At 58.5% G+C, this 16,155-nt stretch overlaps 1 protein-coding gene across 10 annotated transcripts in view; it reads left to right on the forward strand.

The window, feature by feature from the left end:
• Agap3 (ArfGAP with GTPase domain, ankyrin repeat and PH domain 3) overlaps positions 1 to 16,155 on the forward strand; it is a 47,220-nt gene that overhangs the window by 21,855 nt on the left and 9,210 nt on the right. For 5 of the 10 annotated variants that reach the window (XM_063250743.1, XM_063250744.1, XM_063250740.1 and 2 more), the window contains exons 2-10: positions 497 to 555; positions 934 to 1,021; positions 1,178 to 1,263; positions 1,444 to 1,585; positions 2,098 to 2,232; positions 2,365 to 2,492; positions 4,026 to 4,184; positions 7,554 to 7,646; positions 12,189 to 12,293. In XM_063250743.1, the coding sequence (XP_063106813.1) occupies positions 497 to 555; positions 934 to 1,021; positions 1,178 to 1,263; positions 1,444 to 1,585; positions 2,098 to 2,232; positions 2,365 to 2,492; positions 4,026 to 4,184; positions 7,554 to 7,646; positions 12,189 to 12,293 (995 nt within the window). Of the gene's footprint in view, positions 1 to 496; positions 556 to 933; positions 1,022 to 1,177; positions 1,264 to 1,443; positions 1,586 to 2,097; positions 2,233 to 2,364; positions 2,493 to 4,025; positions 4,185 to 4,537; positions 4,764 to 6,349; positions 7,396 to 7,553; positions 7,647 to 12,188; positions 12,294 to 16,155 lie in introns of those variants that run through there. The other 5 variants (XM_063250749.1, XM_063250745.1, XM_063250747.1 and 2 more) reach the window with 3 other exon arrangements.

Here is a 16,155-nt window from a genome sequence, read left to right on the forward strand (position 1 = left end):
TACAGAACAGGGCCAGGTGAGGCTCCGCCTCTTTTGCGCTGGCTCAGGAATGTGGTGGGTGGCTCCACCCTGCCAGGTGAGCTGTTCCTACTTGCCAGAGGCTGATCAGCCCACCCCTGCCAGGGGCCTGTCCACTTTGAGTCTATCTGAGACCTGCTCATGTGGCCTCCAGCCTGGGTGGGAGGCACCTGTACCCCTGTCCAGGTGAGCACTGCTTACCTGTTTGCTGCAATGTAAGGAGAGACAGGAGGGATGTGGCAAAGGCCAAGGAGTACTGGACCTCGACCCTCACTTCTGTTCTGTAGACTGCCCTCACTGTCCCACTTGGAAAAACTCATCTTGCTGTTTCCTAGGGAGCTAGGGCCAAAGTGTGGCATTCTGCGGAATATGCTGCTACCCTCTGGCCTCGGCTGGTAGAGAGGTTTATAGGTGACACTGTGGTGAGAACAGGTACATGTGCCACTGTGGCCCTGATAGTGTGGTTCTGTCTTTACAGACTCATTTGTGAACAGCCAAGAGTGGACCCTAAGCCGCTCAGTGCCAGAGCTTAAAGTGGTGAGTGGGCTGGGGGAGATCTGGAGGTCCCTGGGCTGGATGGGCGGAGCTCAGCATGGGGCTGGGTGTGGATTGCTTCTCTTGGTGTACCTCTGCTTCCCCTTTGGGCGTGGCTTACCCTTAGCCTCTGGCTTCTTCTGGCCCCCTTTCCCCATCTGCTCCTTGCACACTTTGGGATTTGAGACAGGATCTCACTGTGTATTCCAGGCTGGCCTTAAATTTGGTAGCAGTCTTCCTACTTAGCTTCCTAAATGCTGGGGTTACATGCATGTGCCACCACACTGAGACCCCCACATGCTCTTGTCTCTCTCTGCAGCTTGATCTTTCTTCCCGTGTGTACCCCTGACCTTTGTTCTGCCCCTTTCTGTCCTCCTGCAGGGCATAGTGGGGAACTTGTCCAGTGGGAAGTCAGCTCTGGTACACCGCTATCTCACAGGAACTTACGTCCAAGAGGAGTCCCCGGAAGGTGAGTGCCCCTTGGGCCCCTTTGTGCTGCACTATCTAAGTTGGCACCTGCATCTCGTTTTCCTCCCTAGTCCCCTTAGCTCTTCCATGTAGATTTTGCCCTGCCAGGCCCCAGGGGCCCTGTCCAGGTTTGTCCTGACCCTGTACCCTGTCCTAGGTGGTCGGTTTAAGAAGGAGATTGTGGTGGACGGCCAGAGTTACCTGCTGCTGATCCGAGATGAAGGAGGCCCCCCGGAGCTCCAGGTAATGCCTCTGCCCTGGCTAAGGCTGCCCATGTGCCCCTCCCTGGAGGTTTCCCATTGGGACTGGGCCGAGTTGCCTGACTGGGGAACAAGGCTCGCCAGGATCTGTCATCCACCCACCCACCTGGCACCAGGGTGGCTAGGCCCAGGTGAGGGTGCTGACTCGGCCTGATCTCTTTAGTTCGCAGCCTGGGTAGATGCCGTGGTGTTTGTGTTCAGCCTGGAGGATGAAATCAGCTTCCAGACAGTGTACAACTACTTCCTGCGGCTCTGCAGCTTCCGCAATGCCAGCGAGGTGCCCATGGTGCTGGTGGGCACACAGGGTGAGCTGGCAGGGCAGTGGGGGCTGACAGGGATGACACCTCCATTGCTGCTAATATCCTAGCAGTGATGGGCTCTCAGCCTGTGTGGCCTGTAACCTCGGATGGCGTCCAGTGTCTTTTCTGTGGTTTAGTCTGGCAGCCATGTGCCACAGATTCCTGTCCAGTTTTTTTCTTGCTGTCATGTGTTTTGTCTTTTGAGACAGGGTCTTGCTATGTAGTTCAGGCTGGTCTTGAGCTCACTATATAACCTAAGCTGCCCTAGAACTCACATTGATCCTCCTGCCTCAGCCTCCTAAGTGCTGGGATTACAAGTGTTCACTACCACACCCAGCTTTGTGTGTGAAGTTTTTGAGATTAAATAATTCAGAAATGAAGTCACTGGCTCCAAGTGACTCCTCAGTTATCGGTGTTCCATGCACCCACTGACTGGGCCCTCTGCCCACCGACCTTGCAACACACATCTGCCCCCAGCCCTTTTCAGTCAGTTGAGTGACCTTTCACCTCTCCAACAGACGCTATCAGTGCTGCCAACCCTCGGGTCATCGATGACAGCAGGGCCCGCAAGCTCTCCACAGACCTGAAACGCTGCACCTACTACGAGACATGTGCAACCTATGGGCTCAATGTGGAGCGAGTCTTCCAGGATGGTAATGTGGGCCTGGTGCAGGGTGCAGGAAGGCTCCCTGGCCAGCAGCTGTGTGTTTTTTTGGGGGTGGTGCCACGCTGGGCTTTCTCTCTTTCTCTCCAGCGGGTATCATTGACTCTGTTGTCCTCTGCAGTGGCCCAGAAAGTGGTGGCCTTGCGGAAGAAACAGCAGCTGGCCATCGGGCCCTGCAAGTCTCTGCCCAACTCACCTAGCCACTCAGCGGTGTCCACCGCCTCCATCCCGACCGTGAACATCAACCAGGTTTGGTCGCTGCCCCCACCTCCTGATCCTGTGTGTTGTCCATGTGTTGCGCGCCTTCAGCCTTGCATGCAGCTCTGGCTCGCGTTCCATTTAGCATGCACCATTGGCCTTGGCCTCAGCTGTGCTCCATGGGGACTTTCCCCCTGCACTCCCATTTCTATCCCTGCTCTCTCAGCTGCTTCGGCTAAGAAAGCTCAAACAGGTGCTTGTGTGCAGACTGTGACAGTTGTCTCATGGGCTGCTTCCTCTCGCAGCTGTACTCAGTTCCTTTAGGCCTGCCCAACACTGGCCCTCAGCCAGCCTGGCCCAGTCTCTCTGCTTTTCTCTCCTGGTGAGCTCCTCCTCTTCACTCACCAGCCACCATGGTGTCACCCTCCCCAAAGGGAGGAAGCAGCTGACAGCCTCATGCCCACTAAGTACCAGTTTGCCCCTCGGCCCTGGGAGAGCATTGGCTTTTTAGAAGGACAGCACTTGCATTGAGGAGATGAATGGCTGAGGGGTCATGTGGGGTTGTGGGGTCTAGCCAGGTCTTGCCACTGCCCCCTTTATAGTGTCACATGGATACTTATCTACACCGGAGCCTGTTTCCAGGCCAGTTTTTGGCCCTTGACACCTGGGCCAGGACATAGTTCTATAGCTTTGTGCACTTTGCTGTGCTCTCTGCAGACCCTGGGCCTCCCACAAATGGCCCCGTGGAGCGATCAGATCAATAGCCGCTATGCTGCCCACTGACAGTCTGGCTGTGGTTCAGTCACCTCTCCCTGTAGGGCTTATGAGAGGTGCAGGGCTCCCATGAGAAGAAGAGACAGATGAGGAAGAGGAGGACAGCCAGGTTTTTCTTAGCTAGCTGAGCAGCTGCACCATCCGTCCCCCAAAAGGGCCAGGAGTTCTTGCAGAGCAGCTCTGTGGGAATCCCTCAGCAGCACTGTGTATTGGCTGAGGGCATATGCTGTGCTCCTTGCGATCAGACAGGTAGGGTCTCTCTGCTGTCTCCCGGGGCCTGGAGTCCACATTCCCTGCATTCCGTCTCCACACTGTGAGCCTCGAGTCTGTCTCTCCTTTCCCTCCTCCGTACAGCTGGTGCAGCAGCCTCAGCTCAGCCCCACTGTCTGCCTCAGCCTTCAGAACCCCGTTCCCTGTCACACACCTGCAGACCTCATATGCCCCCACACCCATGTCCGCTCCCATCCCCTATCCCCCACCCAGCAGTGTCCTGTCCCTGACGTGTGTCACTTGCTTCGGGAGTCCATCCAGGTGACCCTCTCCCTCCTCCCAGTCCACCCTGCTAGGCAGTGCCCACAGCTTCCTTATTTTCAGACCTTGTCCTGATTCTAGCCTGGTGGCCTGTGCCTCTGGCCTAGCTCCCTGCTTGCCACAGGAAGGACAAAGCCTTTCTGGCCTCAAGGGCAGCCCTGGTAATGCAACCATGACAGGGTCCTCCCAGTCTCCAGGCTAGGCCAGCTCCTCCTTCACCCGGGCCAGTTCCCTGGCATCTGCCCCAGAGCCACCCTCAGCAGCCCTCTCTGTCCATAGGCCACGAATGGCGGCAGCAGCGCCTTCAGCGACTACTCCTCCTCAGTCCCCTCTACCCCCAGCATCAGCCAGCGGGAACTGCGCATTGAGACCATCGCCGCCTCTTCCACCCCCACGCCCATCCGCAAGCAGTCCAAGCGGCGCTCCAACATCTTCACGGTACGTGCCCCGCCCTCCGCCCCACAGCAGGCCGGGTGAGCTCCGAGCACCCAGGAGGGCAGGGGCGACCCTAGGTCAGGATGGTGCCACTGCAGCCTTCTCTCAAGCACAGACACACATGGCTTCCAAGGCTCCTGGCCAAGCTCCGGAGTCTTGCAGAGCCATCCTGTGAGCCTGAGAGGGGCTGCTTCCCTCAGCTGCCTGCACCAGGACCCCAGCCCTCCACCTGCTGTGCACATGCTGGCCCTGGCCCCCCACAGCCTCCTCCCACCCAGCCCCCAGGGACTCTGTGTCAACTTGCACGGATCTTGGGACTCGTGGCCTAACTGCCCTGACCCCCTTTGATTCAACAGCTAATGAACCGGAGGCCAGAAGGCTGTTTGCCCAAGGCGACACAGAGGGTTAGCTGGCCGAGCTAGAGTCAGAGCCAGGCCTCCCAATCCACCTTCCGGCTCTTTTTCCGTTACCCCACTGCCGAGGGGAACTCTCATGCTTCCCACCCACCGCTGTGATTGGTTTAACAAAGGCTTAGCCATCTTTTCCTGGGCTTCACCACGCTGCCTCGTACCTCCCGCTCAGGTTTGTCCTGTCTCCTTGTGAGCTCTTGCCCCTCTGCTCTTAGGCCCCGTGCCTGCCATCTCTCCACTCCCCAGTTCTTACACAGTGTATCCCATGCTCTGGCTCTCCTGCCGGGTCCTGGCTGACCTGTTCTGGGAGCCTTGGCCAGGCAGGCAGGGAGTGGCCCCCAGCCCTCCAAGTCATTCCATGCACCTCCATGAGAGCCAGGGCGTGGCTCTTGGCCTGAGCCCCAACAGAGCCAGTACCCGGCCTCACTTCTCCATCTTTGCCTCTGTCCTGCCCTGCATCTCTCTCCCTGCCTCTGTCCACCTGTGCTCACCTCCCACTCACCCCCCCCCCACGCCCATCGCCGTCTGTGCTCCCTGAGCTGACTCCCGCCGCTGTGCATAGCCGGCCCCATAGCTTCTCGTCTCTGCTCCGTTCTCTCCATGGAGGTGGCGGCCACGTGCTTGTGCCTACACCTGCCTGTATCACAGTGGCTGCTGCCGGTGGCCTGGGCACTCTGCTCCCCAACATCGTGCCTCAGTCATCTGCTGCTTTGGTTCCATTCTTAACCTCCCCCTGGCTGGTTCAGCCCCACACTGGGCACCCGCTGCCTCCCCACTCTGCTACCAAGCCCGGCTGGCCCCATGGCCTGTGCGCGCCTTGGCCCTCGCCCCCCTCCATGTCTCTGCTGCCTGCCTGCCTGGACTGCGCTGCCTCCTGCCCCTTGCTGCTGCAAGCTCACAGCACGGCCTTCCCTCCAGGCCTTCCATCTTCTCCATCTTCACAGTGGCGACCTTATTTTTTCTTTCCATCGTCTCCATGGTGACTTCACTTGTGCCATCCTCCCCACAGCGGCCTGGAGGCACATCCGTCTCTGTGGGTGTATTTTGGGGCCTCCCCCATCACTGCTGTTGGAACCACCTCTCTTCTCCGTCATTGTCCTTCCAGTGGAGTCACACGTGCTCGAGGGGGTGCCCCCCATGTCTTGCCTGTCTGTGGCTGGTGGCCCCCCACGATCCCATGCACTCATTGTGGCTACTGTTGCTCCTTCCTGTCTCCCTGGGGGAGGTGCCATCTGGGCTCACAGGGTTTCTTGGGTGGTTAGTGGCCTCCAGGTTGCACCCCATTCCTGCAAGCAGCGGTTCCGCCTGGGGCTCCACGGGCAGTGGCCCACCCACCATTCTCCTCCCTGACTGAAGGGGCAGAGAGCTGGGGCAGGTGCTGGCTGGCCAGCTGTACTTCAGTGGCTGTTCGCCAAGTTCTCCCTCTGGTGGTTCCTTCTCACACTGCACTTGCAGTCCTCTGTCCCCTGCCTGTGCCCCTGGCTCCTGGAAGCCTGGGAGAACAGGAGGGCTGGGCCCCAGGCCGCTGAGTGACGAGCACTCCCCTTCAGATGGGCTGCGGGCCCATGTGCCCAGCAGGTGCAGCCGCTGCCGCCTCCTCCTCGTCCTCCTCCTCCTCCTCTTCCTCCTCCTCCTGCTCCTCTTCATCCCACCGCTGCCTCTCCCCAGGTGCCTGGGTCTCTGCCCTCACCGTGCTGACCGACTTGTGCGGGGCTTGAGTATAACTTGCCAAAATCTTTATTCTTTCGATATTTGCAGATATGTGCCACTGTTTCCAACTTTTCATCAACAAAAAGGCCTTTCCAACTCCTTCCAAATTAGAAGACCAGGTGGTGACACACAGCACCTCTGGACATTCCCCCTGTGTGGGGCCAAGGCGGGCCGGGCCCTGGGACTGCTCTCAGATGAGAAGCGGCCGCCGAGCTCCCCGCTCCAGAGACCCACAAGAACCTTTGTAACTAACCCCACCCCCAGGGAAGGCTAGGATCGTGGAGCCCGCCTGCCCGAGCTGGGGGCTGCCGGGGACCGGGGACCAGGCCCGGCCGGACGCTGCACCAGGCTCCAGGCTCGCTGCATGGAGAAGAAGGGAGCTCAGCCCCACGCCGGCCTGGCCGGCCAGCGCAACAAGGCCCAGAGGGGCGGCCGCCCCCACCCACCCACCCGCCCGCCGCCTGCTGCGGGCCCAGCTGCTCTGGGGGGCGCTTTCCTGCCCCTCCCCTCCTCTGCTCCTTCCTGCATGGACTTCTGCCGTTCCTGCTCCTGCTCCAGAAGCCGCTGCCGCCGCCGCCGTGCTTGCCTTTGCCCCTTCTTTTTGGCCTCCCCGTTTCCTAGGATCCGCATTCGGGTGGACTCTGCCCCAGGAGCTTGGCAGGGCGCAGGGCCTCTTCCGGCCTTTCTCCTCTCTCTCTCCATCCACTGTGCCCCTTGAGGGGGCCTAGGCGCCCGCAGCCACATGCCGTGTGGTGTCTGTGCCACAGATGGGCCACCGGCCCACTCACTTCCGGACTTTGCTCTCCCGGTTGCCGCCCCATGATCCTGACCAGCCCTCAGCCCCATGGACACCTCTCCTGTCCCCTCCCATCTCTTGCACCCCAGTCCCCTGGGCTGCGTGGTCTGCACTCCCGCACCCCTTTCTTCCTCTTCCTTCTCCTCCTGTTCCTTTTCCTCCTCCTCCTCCTCCTCCTCCTCCTCCTCCTCCTCCTCGGTATTTCGTGTCCTTACTCTCTTGTGAGGGGGCGGGCCGGCTCAGTGACCTGTGCTGCTCTGTATGGTACTGTGTGTAAGAATAAACCCGTTGGAATACTCGTGGTCTCCGTTCCTTCCCATCCCGCCGCCCCGGCCCAACCTGACCCACTGCTAGGGCTTCCCAGGAAGGGAGGAAGGCGGGAGGGCTGGGACCTGCAAGTGGGCAGCGTCCCACCGTGGCCTGCACCTTTAACATGCCACTTATGTTCTCTTCCAGTCTCGCAAGGGGGCCGACCTGGACCGGGACAAGAAGGCTGCTGAGTGCAAGGTGGACAGCATCGGGAGTGGCCGGGCCATCCCCATTAAGCAGGTTAGCACCACTATGGGCTCAGAGGGACACGAGATTAGGGATAATTCTTTGGTTTTGTTTTTTTGACCCAGGGGCTCACTATGTTGTTCAAACCAGCTTTGAACTTGCAGTGTAGCCCAGGGAACAACTCCCTTCCCTGCCCAAATCCTTACCAAAGGACAGGTGCTGCTGCCACAGTGCTGCCTGTCCTTCCACATGACCACTGGAGGGCAGCAGAGAGCCACCTGCTGTCCTTGGTTGTAGTTCCGAGACCTGCCTGCTTTGGAGTTCTGCCTGGACACAGGGCTGGGAAAAGCCGCAGCCAGAGTACCTGGGAGCCTGCTTCGGTGGCAGTACTGAGGTCTGGTCTCACCTGAGGTCATTGTTGTAGTTTTATCAATGGGTGTCTCTGTTAGTTTTTTTTGTCTGTCTTGAGAAGAAGTCTCACTGTGGAGCCCACGCTACATGATGTTTGTTGATCCTCCTGCCTCAGACTCCCATGTGCTGCTGGGATTACAGGCATGCACCACCACATCTGGCTCTTTGTTCCTTTTCGTAAAGGAAGTATTTAGTTGAGATGCCACGCCCCAGGGACTCACTGAACTCAGGTTCTCCTGGAGCTTACGCTGGGGGGGACCCTGTGTTGGGAAACCCTCCTGCCAGTGGAGGCATCTTTATTTGGAGGTGAGGATGGGCAGCAGAGAGCTCTGGGCTGCTGGTGTGAACAGAAGAGCATGAATGAGAGGTGCCCTAAAGGAGGGGCCTGGAACAATGGTCAGTCTGCAAGTCAATCTGTTGGAGCTGGCCTGGTAGTTGGAGAGGGCATGTCTACAGGGAACCCTGTTGCACTATCCTGCCCACAAACGATAGAGGGGTGGCCAGAGTGCCTGAGCTCCCCTGGGCCAGGACCTGTGGTTGGGTTTGGCCTTCTGGGCTGGGCCTGTGGGCCACGTGAGCTCTTAGGAGTGAGGCAGCCAGTGTGACAGGATTTGTGTCAAGGTTGCGCTGATGCTCTGCCAAGGTGTCTTTAAAATGAATTGTCCCTGGGGGCAGTTGGGAACCCAGAGAGCGCTTCGCTTTGACTCATACCCTGGCTTTTCTAGCTCATCCTCTCTTGAAGTGTTTGGCAGGACCTCTCAGGTGCCCCTCCAACACCTGCCCTGCATTTGACCCCACAGGCAGCAGGGCCTCTTGCCAGGTGATGGGCACATCCTGGGTGGAGGCTGTGGAGAGGTGAGGGAGGGATAGCATGCACTCCCTGAGCAGGTCTGTGCACACGCTGGGCACTGAACAAGTAAGCCACCTGCCTGCCTGTGCCTTTCTCTCTGGGGGTTTTGGGTCCAGCCCAGGGCTGTCGGTTGGTTTGTTCCCTCAGCCACCCATGTGATGAGAGGGGAAGGGGGAACTCTGTGAACTTGTACCCCACTCCTGCCTGGAGTCAGCCAGATCACTTGGGTCACCCTTGAGTCTTGGGACACCCCAGGAGATCTTCCCATTGACACCCCAGGAGATCTTCCCATCACTTGAGTCTTGGGACACCCCAGGAGATCTTCCCATTGTGAGTCCTGCAGTGTGTCCATGGTGTTGCCCCCTCAGGGTATACAGCTCCAGGCCTCCTCCCCTCCTAGCCCCATGGCCGCCAATCCTGGGACTTTTTCCTCACCTTCTTGCCCTGCTGGTCCCACCCTGAGGAATCTGCCTGGCCATCCCCTCTCCCGGCCCCCCCTGTCCTGGTCTCCCTGGTTCTGTCTCTTCCCCTCCCCCCAGCTCCTGCTGGGAGTGGAGATTGCATTTCAGTTGCCATTTGCATTCCCAATCAATCCGGACTCCGCAATTAAGTCGGCTGGCGGAGCTGGGAGGGAGGCGGTGGCGGGAACGGGTTCTCTGGGGGCTGTCGCCTCCGCGCGCGGCTCGCATTCCGCCCCAGATTGCTTTCTGCTCTGCCGTGTGCAGCCGTCCGGCCAGGGAGGGAGTGGAACCCCAGGGCTCCTCTGCCTCTGGAAGGTGAGGCTGGAGGGGTGCAGGCAGCCTGGCAGGTGAGAGGTGGCCAAGGGGGCGTGGGCGCTGGAGCAGCTGCTGGCCCATCTCTTCCCTCGCCCACACCCTAGGCTAACGAGTTCCATTATCACCGTCTGCTCTCTTCTCACCTGCTTGCTGAGAGGGCATCCAGGGGAAGAGAGGGGAGAGTTCTGGGTGGAAAGGGTGCCCATCCTCCCCAGCATCCCTGACCACCTCTCCAGGAGAGGAGGAAGAGGGCCTGAGGAGGTCTGCACTGGAAAGGTCCTGGAATCTGAGTCCACAGCCTGTTGTGGGAGGAAACAGGTCCACAGCTAGACTGGTGTATTGCCTGTTCTGCGCCAGCTGGTGGCAGAAAGGGGATCAGAACCAGGCATGATGGTGCAATCCTGTAATCCCAGGGCTGAGGCAGGAAGATTGCTGCAAGTTTGAGGCCAGCCTGAGCTACCTAGTAAATTCAGGGCCAGCCTGAACTACAGAGCAAGATCCTGACTCAATGGGCTGGGGATTTAGCTCAGTGGCATAAGCGCCTGCCTTGCAAGCAGGCAGTCGTGAGTTCGATCTCTGATACCGATAAAAAAAAACGAAAAAGATAAAAAAAAAAAAAAAAAAGATCCTGACTCAAACCACTACCCGTCATCAGAGAGAGAGAAAGAGAGAAGGGATTGGGGCTGGGGATTTAGCTCAGCGGCATAAGCACCTGCCTTGCAAGCAGGCAGTCGTGAGTTCAATCCCTGGTACCGATAAAAAGGAAAAAGACCAAAAAAAAAAAACAGAGAAGGGATCGGAGCCTGGTGTCCCTCTCCTGGGGTGCAAGTTAGGGCTGCAGGGAAGAACTGTGTGAACCATGGAGGAAGTGTGGTGCTACCCAGACTGGTCACCTGGAAAGGTCTGCCTGGGACTTATCCACACAGTGCTCAGTTGCACACTGGGATGGGGACACTATACCCAGAGCAGAGGCAGGTTACCAAGGCTTCAGGTGACAGTGGGCTCCTTCACAGACCTCGAGACAAGGCCTAGCTGTATCCCCCCTGACCTCGCACCGTCTTCAGAAGCCCTTTGGAAGGTGGGCTTTCCATGTCCATGGGGGATAGGAGCACTGCCATGGGAGCAGTGTGTGTGGCTGTCTCCAACAGTGGCTTTTGCCTCCTGGGGTGCAGGAGGAGGAGGAGAGAGAGGAAGGAGATGGCTGGCAAGCATGACAGGAAGCATCTGCTGCAAAGGGGAGACTGGGAAGCAAGGCTCCCCAGGTCACTGGGGTTGAGGGTGCATCCTTTCCTCAGGCACAAGCCCTAGCCGGGAGGGGGATGTCACCTGGACCTTTTGATTTTGCTTTTTGAGACCAGGTCTTCCTATATAATTCACTCTGGCCTCAAACTCAAGGCCATCCTCCTGCCTCAGCCTCCCAAGTGCTGAGATTACAGGTGCCACCACGTCTGTAAGAAACCTGTAATTGGCTTTTTACTAATTCCATTCACCAGGGGTAGAGCCTTGTTCTGAAGAGTGTAGAGGGACACAGTCCAGCTGGGCAGTGTCTATCCCCATTCTTGAGTCTCATGGTGATACGGGAGGGGCTACCCATTTTGTCCTTCACTTCTGTGCCTCCCCACTCCATGCCATTCCTTGGGGAGGACCTGTGTGGATGGTGTCACTTTCTTTGCTGTCCCATCAGTGACCCTCCTGACCCATCCCACTTGCCCCTGGTCTGTGGACCTAACTGTGTCCTTCCTGTATGGTTTCTGGTTCCAAGTCCCCCGGAAGTGCTGCCTCTTCCCACCCCTCCTGAACAGGAGCTTGGAAGAATAACTACTTGGTGACCCTCCAAGGTGCTGCCATCCCCAGCCACTGTCCTGTGGTCTCACAGAGTTGCAAAGGCATCTCTGGTGAGTACTGGAGGAACAGGTTTCTCCAGGCACTATGGAGCTGGGCCAGTTGGGTCTCCTGGGATTCATCTACCTTCGCCCATCTGCTGGCCACACAGTCTCCAGTGCCATTGGCCCAGTTATCAGTTGGCTCGTGCTCGTCCTCTTGTTGGCCAGCCTCTACATTTACAGAGCTACTTCCTGGGTGGCCAAGATGGCAGCCTGCACCTCTAGGGAATTCCTGGGACAGTTCAAGGACAGTGCCACAGAGGTGGAAGGCCAGGCACTAAAGAAACCTCTACCTCTGCTTCCCTCTCTGGAGCAAGCTGGGCGTGTCCAGTCCCTGTGCCTGTTACTCACGTGGCTTTGCCAGTGGGGAAGAGGCCATGCCCATGCCCAGAACAGTGGCCACTCTGTGGTGGGCTGGCAGGGCTGGCAAGGTTCTGTAGGGGATTTGTCTCCTTGGTGCAGCTGGAATACTTTTTTGGTACTGGGAATTGAACTCAGGACCTTGTGCTTGCCAGGCAGGCAGTTATGCCACTGAGCTATGTCCCCAGCCCTTCAGCTGAGGTCCTTAAGGGCCTGTGCCAGGAGGCAGGATGGAGGGTGGCAGTCCCTGGTGACACTGTGGCCGCCTCGTGGCGTGTGGGCTGCTTCTGGCCTCTGATGGAGTCTTTGTTTCCAGGGAATCTTGCTGAAGCGCAGCGGCAAGTCTCTGAACAAAGAGTGGAAGAAGAAGTATGTGACGCTGTGTGACAACGGGCTGCTCACCTACCACCCCAGCTTACATGTGAGTCCGAGGGCAGAGCTGGGCACAGGGACTGGGGCCGGGGACAGTGGGCACCCTGGGTGCTCTCAGATGGGGTTTCCCTGGAGCAGGCATCGTACTGTGGTGGTTCAGAAAGGACACAAGACACAGGCCCTGTGAGCCTCCGGAGGACACTGCCCACTGTGGATGCCCCTCCTTGGGCATCCATGGCAGTGGTTTAAAAGGCGAGATCCATCCTGCAGCCTGGGTACCGCTGTCTGCAGGCTGGGCCATGCTGGTAGGGGACATGGTGGCAGCTGAGCCAGGTTTGTTGAGACCTTGGGCAGGTCAGGAGAGTGGGGTAGCATTGTTAATGGGCAGAGGGCTCTTCAGGGCACCCGGCCTGTGCCCCACGGTGGGGGTGTGGCTATGCAGGGATTGTTGTGTGGCCCCCGTGGTGGCTCCCCCCATCCTTCCTTTCCTCCCTGCACCGCGTGGCTCCAGCACACAGCTGTCACCAGAATCCATCTCTGTCACCACCCCACTGTGGGGCTAATGAGTTCTCCTGTGAAGCCCCTGGAGCACAGAGCGTGGGCCAGCCCCACCCCCGCCCAGAGGCAGACCCTCTGAGGGTCCCTAGCCACCCAAGAAGCCACACACGCCATCAGGGGGCCCAGTCCAAGTAGTGGCCACATTTCCCAGCTGTGACTGGGTCCTGAGAGCATGCGGGGGTGGCCTGTATGGGCAGAGCTGGTCTTAAGGTGACCTCATCCAACCGAGCTCAGCCTGCCCCCACCAGTTTCCTCATCTGATTCCTCAGGACACGTCTTTCTGCTTAGCCTGCAGGATGTAGTTGTTCCCCCTACTGTCTAGGGTAGGACCCGCGCTAGGATGGCAGGTCAGAGGGGACCACGTCCACTTAGTATAGTAGCTTCCTCTTCACACAGGCCTGGGTCTTCTCCCTAGTCTGTCAGAGACACCGAGAAAGCCAGGCCTGGTGGCCCACACCTGTAATCCCAGCACTTGGAAGACTGAGGCAGGAGGACCACTGTAAGTTCAAGTCTAGCTTGGACTACATAGAAGGACCCTACCTCAAAAATAAAAGAGACTACAAGGTGTCCAGCAACAGAGCCGATAGCAGTCGTGAGTCTCAGAGGCAGTCAGAGGGCCCTCTGCGGGCTCGGGGCTTGCTGCCATGTGGCAGCCACACACTCAGGGGGCCCACAGTGCTGGGCCCAGAGACTGTACCTTCCCAAGGTTCCTCACAGAAGGATGTTGTCCTGTCACAGGCTGGAGGACCAAGTCGTGCTGAGGTCCAGAGGCTTTGTCATGCCCTGTACTGTCCTCTTCTCCAGCCAGCAGGAGTATTGGGACCTGGCTTCTGGGGCCATCTGTAGGGAAGGGCTGGTTGTGGCGTTGCGAGGGTTCTGTTTGGGACATGCTGTCTCGGGTGGGGGAGTGGTGGCCTTGCAAGGGTTCTTATTGGGACATGCCGTCTTGGGTGGGGAAGTGGAGGCATGGAGTTGTAGCTTGCCAGTTACCTGGCCAGCGGCTGTGCTGAAGTTGGAACCTGTGACTGATTCTCAGCATGGCCTGAGGTTTCCTGCACTTGCCAGCGGCTCCTCCCTTTGGGGTTGGCTGAGGAAGTCACTGGAGAGCTTGGAGGAGCAGATGCCCCAGCGTCCCTCCCATGGCATTTGTTGCACCGGGAGCTTTGGGGCCCTCTGACAGGACCTGATGACCTGGTGGGGGGCTTTCGGGCCTGTCCTCACCTACAGGGCAAGCTCTGCCATACAGGTGGACTGATGACCCAGCACCCTGCGTCCTGGCCCACTGGGCCTGTTTGTCTCCAGGAGAGGCTGCCATGCTGGTTCCTCCTGGCAGCAGCGCCCCGTGGTGCACAGCCGTTCTTCCCTGGACACCAGGAGACCTGGGCACTGCAGGGGCCTCCCTGTCACAGAGATGTTCATGCCTCATCCTTTTTCTTCCTTGTCCCTTCGCTGCTTGTGGGCACAAGCAGGGGCAAACCAGAGCTGCTGCAGTCAGGCTGTGCTCGGGTCGAGGCCTGCTTCCTGGAGCAGCCTCTGCCTTCCCCGTGCTGCTTCATGCCTCCCCTGCTGGCCTTTTGCTCCTCTGTCCCCCTTACCTCCTGCTCCAACTGCGGCATCTTTTCCCGGCAGCAGTGGCTGGGCGGCCTCCATACCTGGGAGCAGCAGCCTCCCTGGGGCACTCCACTCCTGCATCTTCGGGGCTTCTGGTGAGCCACAAGCTCGGGTAGGACCCAGCGAGCCCTCCCAGGGCCGGGTCTTCCGCGGATCCTGACAACGTGGGCCGGGCTCACCTAGTAGAGACTGAGTTGGTGGGCAGCCCTCAAGTTTCGCACCCGGATCTCGCCTGGCCCAAGAGAGCCCGCCACAGCCTCCCCCATTTTGCAGCCAGCGGAGCCATTCACACAATCACCTTCTGTTAATTCTATCTGCAACATCAATTAAATTGTTTGTAGAAACTAATTGAATGTGGCTTAATCACACATCTTAATAGCTTTCCACGCTCTGAACTCGTTGTTAATTCCAGTAATAAAACGAGATGAGAACGCTGGCTGGGTAATTAGCGAGGAGGCTGGGGAAGAAATTGCTGTTTGATGGTGGGTAATAAAGGCAGCCGCGGTGACCGCTCTCCTGAGCAGCCGCTGCCACTGCCGCCGCCACGCTCCCCGTTCTGCTGACGGAGGGAAACACTGTTGCTCAGTGCCTGAGGTCCCTGTCTCTGCTGCCGTTCCTCCGGCTTCACTGTCACTGAGCTGTTCTGCAGGCCTGGGCTCCAGTGCATGGTGGCAAGAGCTGAGCTTGAGCCTGGGCAACATGCAGGAGCTGGCACCACAGCCTGGTCTGGGACTGGGCAGCCCTGTCCCTGCAGTCAGCTTCAGGCTCTGTGGCCCTGCACAGTGTCTTGTGTGCATGCATTCAGCTTCTGCTGCAGCCCAGCCGAGGCATCCCAGGGTCTGATTCTGTCGCTGTGACCTCCTTGTGAACTGGAGCGGCCCAGATGCTCCCCCAGGAGCGGGACCGCAGCTGGACCTTTGGCCCTGCCAGCTGTTGACAATGGTCAGGAGCAGCCTATCCAAGCTGTAATTGCATGTAGGGGTAGGAAGGGGGAGGAGAGGGGATCAGAGATGTAGAGACTGAGAGAGGTCAGTATGTAGAGACTGAGGCTCAGTGTATGCAGGGACCACGGATAGAAACATGAAGAAGCTGAGCCTTTGGGATGGAGGTAGGGAGAGGGGTGAGAAGTCACACAGTGGACACTGGGCTGAAAGTGTTGTACAATGGGGTGGCGAGGACTGGCAGGCTGATGCTTGGTTGGCTGGAGAAAGATCAGACAAGCACTTTGGAGAACAACAAGGCACCTCTGGGGGTATTGCAGCCCAGCTGCTTAGGTAAGGCCCAGCTCCTGGGCGAGAGTCCTGGCAGTGCCCAGAAGTGGGTGGGCCAAGAGTTGGTCAAGGATCCTGCCTTGCATGGATATCCTTCTTCTTGGTTTCTCAGGACGGTGTTTGTGGGTCTGAACAAGTATACCCAGGGCCAGCCTTGTCCTTCCAGGATTAGGGTAGCAGCTGGAGGGCACAGCCACAGAGCTGCATCAGGGAGTGGGGTGCCTCCCAAGTGACACCTGTTTGCTCAGAACCAGATGTGTGGCTGTAGTTCCAGCAGTTTGGAAGGCTGAGGCAGGGCGATTGCGGTTTCATGGCCAACCCGAGCAGTTCAGTGTGACTCTGTCTCAAAGTAAAAAAACAGCTGAAGGTGCTGAGGATGTAGCTTCGAGATCCCTGGGTTCAGTTCCCAGTGCTGCTAAAAACAAAAACAAAAATCTCCCCGAGGTAGTTGGGAAGACCCAGTGGGGTGGT

Source organism: Cavia porcellus, unplaced genomic scaffold, assembly GCF_034190915.1.
Source record: "Cavia porcellus strain 051 isolate PalLab524CR breed Dunkin Hartley unplaced genomic scaffold, mCavPor4.1 scaffold_6, whole genome shotgun sequence".
NCBI classification, from domain to species: Eukaryota; Metazoa; Chordata; class Mammalia; order Rodentia; family Caviidae; genus Cavia; species Cavia porcellus.